This window comes from Budorcas taxicolor, chromosome 5, assembly GCF_023091745.1.
Source record: "Budorcas taxicolor isolate Tak-1 chromosome 5, Takin1.1, whole genome shotgun sequence".
In the NCBI taxonomy this organism is placed as follows: Eukaryota; Metazoa; Chordata; class Mammalia; order Artiodactyla; family Bovidae; genus Budorcas; species Budorcas taxicolor.
In genome coordinates, this window is record NC_068914.1 from 147,437,646 (window position 1) to 147,448,641 (window position 10,996).

A 10,996-nucleotide genomic window follows, 5' to 3' on the forward strand; every position below is an offset into this window, starting at 1 on the left:
CCTTCATCTCCCTCAGTTGAGGGAAGCCCAAGAAAATAAGAATGGGTGAATTTTCTTGCTTGAAGTTCATTTTGGGGACTCCCTAAACAAGTAGATGGCACCCTCCGCTCTTCTAGCGCATTAAAAACTTCCGGCGGGCAGAACGGAAGCGGCAGGGCGGGGCTTGTGGCTGGGAAAGGCGGGGCCGGGACGGGCCTTGAGCCCAGAGCTACCTGGGTAAAATCCAAGATGGCTGCGTTCAGTTAGTACGCGTGTGACCCCAGCGGAGAAGGTTGTGTATCTCCTGGAAGGCCACGTCTAGCCCTCCCTATAGTGCGCGTGCAGTATTGCAGGGGAGAGACGAGAGCAATGGCAGGGAGCCTCTCTTGGGTGGCAGGCAGGGGCTTATGGGGCCTGGTGCCGCTGGCCTGCAGAAGTTTCTTTCTGGGTAAGTGGCTGATGCAGGACACCCTGAGAGCTGCTTCTCGTAAGCGGCTCAGATTCATTCTCTTTCTTTCTCATCCATAGGTGTTCCCAGATTGTTCCATGTAAGGGTCACCCTCCCGCCCCCTAAAGTGATTGATCGTTGGAACGAGAAGAGGGCGATGTTCGGGGTATATGACAATATCGGGATCCTGGGTAAGACTTGACTCCATGGTGCAGAATTTCAGAATGGCAGTTATGCTGTAACGACTGTTTCTTCACCTGTGTGAAAATGGTACCTTGTTGAATAGTAAGAACACTTATCTGGCAGTTTACCTGGCACTCTTCTGTGTCCCCTGCATGCATTTAACACATTTAATCCTCATAACCTTTCTCCTTTGCAGGTGAGGAACTTCAGGCACAGGAAGGTTAGGTAGCTTTTACAAAGCTAATACGTGGCAGTGCCAGAATTTGTACCCCAAGCAGTCTTGCTCCAGAATCTGTGCTCTTTATACTGTAGCCTGACTGTCGTGTCTGTAGGTGCTGCTGAGAGTAATGTAGCTGTTGGTGAGGGCTTAGCTGGTGGAGGTTGGGTTCTCTCAGATTGGAACTAATGCCTTCTGTCACATTACACAGGAAATTTTGAAAAGCACCCCAAAGAATTGATCAAGGGCCCCGTGTGGCTTCGAGGCTGGAAGGGGAATGAACTGCAGCGTTGTATTCGAAAGAAGAGAATGGTAGGAAATCGGATGTTCGTCGATGACCTGCACAACCTGAACAAACGCATCAGCTTTCTCTACAAACGCTTTAATCGACATGGGAAGCACCGGTAGAAGAAAAAGCTGGGAACTGTGGAAGAGGCATGACTATCACCAGAGAGAAGGGAAAAGTACTTTGCCTTATGAGGAAGGGGATTTGAATGCTCTCAGTGATAATGCAGGACTCATTTGTAATCCATTATCCACAACTTTAGTTTCCTCTAGATGCTAGTTTTACTCATTTATGCAAGGAGGAAGTGGAATTCATCCCTAAGCCTTACAGTTTTACCTTTGGACTTCACCATTTGCCCTTGCAGTCTAGCCATACCTGTGGTGTTCAAAAAAATTAAAAAATCATTGTTGGCACTTTTGATATTTGGCCCTTCATATATTGAAAGTGGTTATTTTAAATTGTCCCATAATGTCGTGTTAAATGTATTTTTAAAAACCTTTCTGCACTGGAATGAAATTTCATAGAAAAATAGTTATACTTTTACACCATCCTTGTCCAAAAATATTTATCGAGTACCTCTTCTGAGATGAGAACTATAGGAAAAACAGTATAAAATATTCTCCCTCTATGCTTTTCTAGTTATGGGTATAAAGTTATAGTCTCATATGTACACTTTAATATATGAGGCCTTAAGTACCATATGAGTGGTTCCTAAGCCTTATTGATCATCAGAATTTCTACATAGTTTAACAGTTTAAAAAGTCTAGTCCCTGCCCCCAAAGATTGTGATCTGTAGAACTGAGCTGAGTATTAAGAGTCTTTTTGGGTTTTGTGGGGTTTTTTTAATAATTAAAATGTATCCATCTATATAGGCAGATAGTTCAAAATTGTAAAATTATAGAAGAGTAAAATGAAGAGTTTTCTCACAGCTGGGTTTTTTTTTGTGTGCTCCATTTCAAGGCAATCATGCATGACATTCTTTTTAATCCTTCTGGATATTAATATATACTGTGCATGTACAAGATTGTTTTATCTATCTACCTACCTATCTTCTTTCTGAAAAACTGGGTTCCATGCACATAAAGTTACATTTTCACTTAATGTAACTTAGTTTTTTGTCCTCACGTTATATGCCATACGATTTACCAAATCCATTTTAAATAGACGTTTAGATTGTTTCTTAGGTGGTGCAGTGGTAAAGAATCTGCCTGCCAATGTAGGAGACGCAAAAGATGGGAGTTTAGTCCCTGGGTTGGGAAGATCCCTGGAATAGGAAATGGCAACCCACTCCAGCATTCTTGCCTAAAAAATCCCACAGATAAAGGAGCCTGGCGGGCTATAGTCCACGGGGTCTCAAAGAGTTGGATGTGACTGAGCGTGTATGCACAATAGTTTCTAGGCCTTGGCTTTGTCAAAGTATGTCTCCGCTGATTTTAGGGCATTCTCATTTTAACAGCCAGTTTATTTTAATGAGCTGTGTTTGGAAACCACTGATGTGAGTGATAAATAATCTAGATAAGAGAATGCTTTTGGCCTAATCAGGAGTGGCCCCATACAGAAAGTGAAAGTGAAGTTGCTCAGTCGTGTCTGACTCTTTGCGACCCCGTAGACTGTAGCCTACCAGGCTCCTCTGTCCATGGGATTCTCCAGGCAAGAATACTGGAGTGGGTTGCCATTTCCTTCTCCAGGGTATCTTCCCAACCCAGGGATTGAACCCAGCTCTCCTGCATTGGAGTCAGACGCTTTAACCTCTGAGCCACCAGGGAAGCCCCATACAAGAGGATGGATTTTAGTAAGCAGAGAAAAAAGTAGAACATTGCCAGTGAGAAGAGTGGTCGGTGGTACATGGTGAGAGAACACAATTTGTTGGGAGATGGCTGGGTAGGTCTAGCTATAATGAACCTTAGTATAACACTAGCTGCTTTTTTGTGTTCAGTTCAGTCCCTCAGTCGTGTCCGACTCTTCGCAACCCCATGAATCACAGCATGCCAGGCCTCCCTGTCCATCACCAACTCCCAGAGTTCACTCAGATTCACAGCCATCTCATCCTCTGTTGTCCCCTTCTCCTGCCCCCAATCCCTCCCAGTATCAGTCTTTTCCAGTGAGTCAACTCTTCGCATGAGGTGGCCAAAGTACTGGAGTTTTCAGCTTTAGCATTATTCCTTCCAAAAAAATCCCAGGGTTGATCTCCTTCAGAATGGACTGGTTGGATCTCTTTGCAGTCCAAGGGACTCTCGAGTCTTTTCCAACACCAAGGGGGTCGGTCCCTTGCACTCTAGGGCCCTACCTAACCTACCTGCCTGGCCTGGGATTCAAACTCCTGACCTACAGACCCTAGCCTGCCTGCCTAACCGCTACGCTACCAAGGCTTGCTTTTAGATAACTTGCTCGGCTATAAATCAACTTAAATGTTTGACATTACTCAATTGAGAGGAGAAAAATATGCTACAGTTTCTAGAATTGTGTATTGATTAGGGTTAAATTGAGTGTCATCTGTGCCTAGTGTACGTGAAGTGAAAGAAATTGTGAAAGTGTTAAGTCACTCAGTCGTGTTCAACTCTTTCTGACCACATGGACCATAGCCCACCAGGTTCTTCTGTCCATGGGATTCTCCAGGCAAGAAAACGAGTGGGTAACCATTACCTTCTCCAGGAGAATCTTCCCCTCCCAGGGATCAAACCTGGGTCTCCTGTAGTGGAGGCAGGTTCTTTACTGTCTGAGCCACCAGGGAAGCCCAGTGTGTGAGGCTCTCAGTAAATATTTGCAAAATGAAATAAGAAAAGTATTTGATGTATTGTTTTTAAAGAAGTATTTTATGTGTTATAAGTGCTATTTGTGTTTCTTGGAAGGATGTTTTAGGTTGATATGAGTAGTATAGTATAGTTTGGGGAGGGGTATATATTGATTAAGAACATGGCCTTTGGGGTTGGACAGATCTGGGCTTAAGCTGTAACACTCTGTGGCCCTGGGCAAAGGAATTAACTTCTATGAGACTTAGTTTTTTTTAGTCTGTCCATTAGGAGCAGTGCAATACTTTTCTCTTAGGGTTGTGTGAGGAATAAATTAAATTATGCACATAAAATATTTAACACAATTTGGCAAGTGTAAATGGTATGACAGTCCTCTGGAGTGTGTGTAGGGCTTTGGAAAAATGGAAGAAGACAAAGGAAGACTTTTTAAGGTCCCTTTTACTTTGAGTTGTCCGAGCCCCTGAACTCATGTGTTTGCTTTCTGATCTTGCTTGGTTTTATATGTCTCTGTGTCCATCTTTCCCATTGACTAGGGCTCATCCCCATTCAGGGCAGGGACTGTCTTGCACACATTTGTTCACTGTATTAGTCTCATATCTGGTCTCTCTGTATACTGGCTCTTAGTAGACCCTTGGTAAATGTCTAGAAGTCACACATTCAACAGCCATTTATTGAAGGCTACCAGTAGGTTCAAGGGATACAAAGGGAAAAAAACCAACAACTGCATTTAAAGAATTCCTCCTAGTGCAGAAGGTAGACAAGCATAGTTACAGGGGGAGACGGGGAGGGAAAGGGATGACTGGAAGTTTGGGGATGGTGGATGCAAACTATTACACTTCAGCACATTTAGGATGGATAAACAACAAGGTCCTATTGTATAGCACACGGAACTATGTCTAACCTGAGATAAATCATAATGAAAAAGAATAGATAAAAGAATGTGTATAACTGAATCACTTTGATGTACAGCAACTATAGACTTCAATAAAACAGGGCGGAAAAGCATAATTGTAAAATCTGTTACGGCATTTAAAGCATGTTAATTACCTACTGTATAGGTACAGAGAAGAGGGCCCCTTACCTCATCCTAGGGCAGCAGGAATGAAGGCAGGGAACACTTTCTGGAGGAGGCAGTTAACAGATATGGTATGGAGGTTAGCCTGCTTTCCAGGCAGATGAAACTGAAACAAAGGTCAGAGGTGAGAAACAGCATGGCACATACGGGAAAGCTATGAATGGCATTTGTTGGCAGAGCTAATGAGAAATCGGGCAGGAGATGGAGGCCAGAGTCAGATTATGATGAAGACTATAAGAACTATTAAGGGGACTTCCCTGGTGATCCACTGGCTAAGACTCCACGGTCCCAATGCAGGGGTCTGGGGTTCAATCCCTGGTCAGGAAACTAGATCCCATGTGCTTCAACTAAGACCTGGCACAGACAAATGAACAAGAATACTTTTTTAAAATAAAGAACCATTAAGACTTAACATTTAGTAAAATGGTGCAACCATTTAGGAAAACTGGCACTTCCACAAAAAGGTATATAGAGAGTTACCATATGACACAGCAATTCCTCCCCTAGGTATACGCCCAAGAGAACTGATAACATAGTCACACAAAAACTTGACAAATGTTCATAGCAGCATTATTCAGAATAGCTGGAAAGGAGACAGCCCAAATCTCCATCAACTGACGAATGGATAAACAAAGTGTGGTCTATGTATACAATGAAATATTACTCAGCTATAAAAATGAATGAGGGGGCTTCCCTCACTAGTAAAGAATCCACCTGCCAATGCAGGGGACATGGGTTTGATCCCTGGGCCAAGAAGATACCACTTGGTGCAGAGCAACTAAGCCTGGGTACCACAGCTCCTGTGCCCGTGCTCTTGCATGCCCTGGAACTTGTGCTCTGCAATGAGAAGCCTGTGTACAGCAACTAGAGTGCAGCCCCTGATCACTGCAACTAGAGAAAAGCCTAAGCAGCGGTGAAGGCCCAGCGCAGCTGAAAATAAATACAATTATTAAAAAAAAAAAAAAATGAGGTACTGCTGTAACATGGAGGAACCTTGAAAGATGAAAGAAGCCAGTCATAAAGGCTACATATTATATGGTTCCATTTATATGAAGTGTTCAGAATAGGCAGATCACAAGAGAGAAAAGGTAGATGAGTTGTTGCCAGGGGATGAGGTAAGGAGTGAGGGATGGGAGATGACTACCAACAGGTACACGGGTTCTTTTTGGTTTGATGTAAGTGTTCTGGAATTAGTCGTGATAACTGCACGACTTTATGAATATACTAAAAATTGTGTGATTGTATACTAAATGTGTAGGTTCATATGGTACACGAATCGTATCTCACTTTATGGCTAAATTAAGCTTTCTTTTAAAAAAATCAGAGTAATACGTGCATACATAGTTAATAAAAAAAAAAAGGAAAGTTATATGACAAAAACAGCAATCTCCTGCCTTACCCATCTTCCAAACTAGCTTCCCAGAATGAAAGGCTTTTACTTTTTTGAACTTTTCTGGTATTTGTCATCATAATTTGAAATAAAATGCCCTCCTGCTGTTCATGATTTAGCAGCTTTAGATGTCTATTAGCTTCCTGTTTTGAAAGATGAAGGTATAGTTCTCTGTGATCTTAGTCAATATAGAAAAGGGAAGTTAAGTAACTCAGCTCCTATTTATAATTTTAAAAACCCTAAGAACAGAAGGATGGACATTTCCTTAATTTGGTAAAGGTGACATCCTGGAGATCCATGCCAGATATTGAGTGGATATATATTCCCTTAAGAGTGGGCTTCCCAGGTAGCTCAGTGGTAAAGAACCCATCTGCAATGCAGGAGACAAGGGTTCCCTCCCTGGATCGAGAAGACCCGCTGGAGAAGGAAATGGCAATCCACTCCAGTGTTCTTGCCTGGAGAATCCCATGGACAGAGGAGCCTGGCAGGCTACAGTCAATGGAGTTGCAAAGAGTCAGACATGACTTAGTGACTAAACAATTCCCTTATGATCAGCAGCAAGACTAGAATGCCCTCTATTGCTGCTGTATTTTAACTTAGTACTGAAGGTCCTAGTTAGTGTTATACAAAAAAAAAAAAAAAAAAAAAAAAAAAAGAAGAAGAAGGAAGGGAGGAAAGAACAGAGGAGGGAGGAAAGAACAGAGGAGGGAAGGAATTAAATGGATGTGAGAATTGGAACGAAAGAGCAAACTGCTCATTTACAAATTGTACAATTTTCCTCTTTAAAACTTCCAGCTGAGCGGAAAAACACAATGAAATTTAAAACATGATATCATTTATGTAGATTAAAAATATACACATGGAAGACAGTACCCATTTTGCAAAAACACAAAATTATAAATATCAGACAATTTATAATGCTTTCTATGGCTGGGAAGGGGAATAAGGAAAAAGAGAACAAAAAATGAAACAAAATCTTTTTGCATACGTAGAGATCATGTGTCATGAACTGAAGAGTAGGATTAACTCTGCCTTCTGTACCTAAAGGTCCCCCAGAAAAAACAATGTTCTGTTTTTGTCTTCAGGTTGATTCATGGTCTAAGAAACACTTTGGATTTGTTTACTCCTGTTGGTTTCCTAAACTTATCAGTATTCATAACAAATCAGTTCCTTCTGGTATTTTTATCACATGTATGTGATATAGTACAAAATTTGTTGATTGTTTTGGGAATCCAACACATGTACTAGTTCAAGACAGGTGTATGAGTGTTCTGGGATTGCTGTATACAAAGTACCATGAGTTGGGTGCTTAAAGAACAGAAATGTATCCACTTGCAGTTCCTAAGGCTAGAAGTCTTGAGACTAGGCATCACCAGGGTTGTGTGGGTTTATCTATTCCCTGCCTCTCTCCTGGCCTCTAGTGGTTTGTTGGCTGTATCTGGTGTTCCTTGGCTTACAGACATATCAGGCAGATATCTACCTGAATGTGAACAAGGCATTCTCCCCGTGCATGTCTCTCCAAGCTTCCCCACTCTATGACAGCAGTCATAGTGGAGTAGGGGCCCATTTTACACCAATATGACCTCATCTCAGTTAATTATCTCTGCAACAACCTGGGCATATTCTAAGATCTGAGTGTTAGGAATTCTACATAAAAATTTTGGGGAGGATGCAATTCAACACACAACTCTAGCCTTGAGTCTCCCCAAGGCATTCTTATGCTTTTCTTTTACAAATAATTTTTATTATTTGCGTATTTTTGGCTGTGCTGGGTCTCTGTTGCTGGGCAGGCTTCTCTCTAGTGTCGGTGCTCCAGCTTCTCACTGCAGTGGCATCTCTTGTTCCAGAGCACAGGCTCCAGAGCTCAGGCTCAGTAGTGGTAACACACCAGCTTAGCTGCTCTGAGGGATGAGGAATCAAACTTGAATCTCCTGCATTGGCAGGTGGATTCTTATGCACTGGACCACCAGGGAAGTCCCTCTCCCTCTCTCTGTCTTCTTGAAATCTTTTAGGATCTTCTCTTTTCCCCTAATATTCTGAGATTTCACAAAGATGTGTCTTGACCTGATTTCTTTTCCTTTCACTTTGCTAGGCACATGGTGTACTATTTAATCCAGAAAGACTTGTTCAATTCAGATTTTTTTCCCTTGTATTTCTTTTGTAATATTTCTCCCTCATATCCTGTTTCCTTTTTTGCAGAAGGCCTATTAATCAGATGTTGAACTATTTGGCTCGATTTTCTACTTTTCTTACTTCCTATCTCCATCTTTGTTGGCTCTTGCTCCTGGTTCTTTGTTCCTTATTTGTTTCCAGTTTTTGACCACGATTTATTTTTCTTGGAACTGTATCTGTGGAAATTCCCCAAGGCCTAGATCGAAGATAAGCTCATCCAGAGAGAGGACTTGCATTGCTACAGCCGGTGCTTGGTGGCACTATCAACCTGGAAATATTTTAAGTTCTTGCTATTTTGTTTTTAGGACCAATAAGGAATTCAGACAGAAAACCCACAGCATTGATTACAAAGTGTCTGCATATATTTATAACAATGTTTTTTTATAATTTTATGTATCATGTATTTATTTTGGGCTGTGGTGGGTCTTTGTTGCTGCACTGGCTTTTTCTCTGGTTCTAGGAAGCGGGGGCTACTCTCTAGTTGCGGTGTCTTGGCTTCTCACTGCGCTGGCTTCTCTTGTTGCAGAGCATGGGCTCTAGGGTGCTTGGGCTTTAGCAGCTGCGGCATGTGGCCTCAGTAGTTGTGGTTCCCGGGCTCTACAGCACAGGCTCAGTAGTTGTGGCACACAAGCTTAGTTCCTCTGTGGCGTGTGGGATCTTCCCAGATTAGGGATGGAACCCATGTCTCCTGCATTGGCAGATATAGTCTTTACTGGTGAGCCACCAGGGAAGCCCTGTCTGCATATATTTAAAAGAAAAAAGAATAGTTCTCTAGTAGCTACCTAGGTTTCAGATGAGCAGATTTTCTGTGTAGTCCCATAGGGGCAGTTCAGATATTAGCATATTTTAAATTCACTCTTAGGTGAGGATATAGTCCTTTGGGGTTCTGACTTTATGGTAGGGCCTTCTATTAGATCTCCAACTCTACGGAGGCCCTGGGTTCTGTCTCCTATGGCACCCTATGAGGCCACCATGCCTAAATTAAACATTTAAGCAAATGCCCTCAAGGCAAAACAGGCTTCAGTGCCCAGTTATCTCTCCAGGCACCAGCGTTCACTTAGTCTTTTGGTCCTTAAATAATCTACTTTCTTGCCAGTTTACATAAATGCCTTTTAAAAATGATCTTTTAGGCAAAGGATCTAGAATGGCTAAACCAACTTTGGAGAAGCACAATAAAATGGGAGAAATAATTCTACTTGATGTTAAGGCTTACTGTTGCTACAATAATTAAGACAGTGTGTCATTGGCAGAAGGACACACACATAGATCAATGGAACCGGATAGAAAATCCAGAAACAGACCTGCACAAATACGCCCAGCTGGTTTTCCCTTGTCTTTTTTTTTGTTTGTTTGTTTTTTGGTGGCTCTGCATGGCTTGTGGGCTCTTCCCCAGCCAGGGATTGAGTCTGAGCTTGCAGCAGTGAAAGTGCTGAATCCTAACCACAGGACAGCCAGGGAATTCCCAGCCCAACTGATTTTGACAAAGATGCAAAAGCAGTTTAATGGAGGAAGGGTTTCTTTTTCAACAAACAGTCCTGGTGCAATTGGACATCCATTGAAAAAAAAAGAAACCCCAACCTAAATGTCACACCTCATACAGCAATTAACTCGAAATGGATTATGAAACAAAATTATCTAACTCTTGGAAAATAAAATAGGAGAAAAGTATGAGACTCTAGAGCTAGGCAAAGTGTGACACAGAAAGTGATGCATTAAAGGACAAGTTCATAAATTGGATCTTAACAAAATTGAAAATGTTTACTCTATGAAAGTTCCAGTTAAGGGGATGAAAAGACAAAAGAGAGACTGGGAGAAACTATTTAGCTGACAAAGTACTTTATCTAGAATATTTAAATAATTCTTAAAACTCAAAGGCAAAAAAATAAACAACCCAATTAAAAAATGGGCAAAAGACATGAATAGATCTTTCAACAAAGAGGATATATATATGGCAAATGAACACATTAAAATATATTCAACATCATTAGCCTTTAGGGAAACAAAAAAACCACAACAATATATCACTATATACCTATTAGAATGGCTAATTTTTTAAAGTCACAACACCAAATGCTGCTGCTGCTACTTGCTGCTGCTGCTAAGTCGCTTCAGTTGTGTCCAACTCTGTGTGACCCGTAGACGGCAGCCCACAAGGCTCGCCCATCCCTGAGATTCTCCAGGCAAGAACACTGGAGTGGGTTGCCATTTCCTTCTCCAAAGCATGAAAGTGAGAAGTGAAAGTGAAGTTGCTCAGTTGTGTCCAACTCTTCGTGACCCCATGGACTGTAGCCTACCAGGCTCCTCCGTCCATGGGATTTTCCAAGCAAGAGTACTGGAGTGGGGTGCCTTCTCCAATACTTCCCCGAAATGCTGATGAGGATGTGGAAAAACTGGATTCTTCATATGTTGCTGGTGGGATTCTAAAATGGTACAGTCATTCTGAAAAACAGTTTGGCAGTTTCTTACAAAACTAAACGTGTTTACTTTACCACCCAG

At 42.0% G+C, this 10,996-nt stretch overlaps 1 protein-coding gene across 1 annotated transcript; it reads left to right on the forward strand.

The window, feature by feature from the left end:
- The first annotated feature begins 230 nt into the window (after window positions 1–230).
- Window positions 231–2,144, forward strand: MRPL51 (mitochondrial ribosomal protein L51). Its single transcript, XM_052640509.1, has 3 exons — window positions 231–427; window positions 508–618; window positions 1,039–2,144. The coding sequence occupies exons 1-3, from the start codon at window positions 349–351 to the stop codon at window positions 1,233–1,235; spliced, it is 387 nt and encodes a 128-aa protein (XP_052496469.1). The 5' UTR covers window positions 231–348; the 3' UTR covers window positions 1,236–2,144.
- The last annotated feature ends 8,852 nt before the right edge of the window (window positions 2,145–10,996 follow it).

What these genes read in the sequence shown, in the direction of transcription:
- MRPL51 (XM_052640509.1), top strand. Translation starts at nt 349, where the DNA reads ATGGCAGGGAGCCTCTCTTGGGTGGCAGGCAGGGGCTTATGGGGCCTG. An exon ending in CTGCAGAAGTTTCTTTCTGG is followed by an intron (nt 428 to 507) that starts GTAAGTGGCTGA and finishes TCTCATCCATAG; the next exon opens with GTGTTCCCAGATTGTTCCAT. An exon ending in TGACAATATCGGGATCCTGG is followed by an intron (nt 619 to 1,038) that starts GTAAGACTTGAC and finishes CACATTACACAG; the next exon opens with GAAATTTTGAAAAGCACCCC.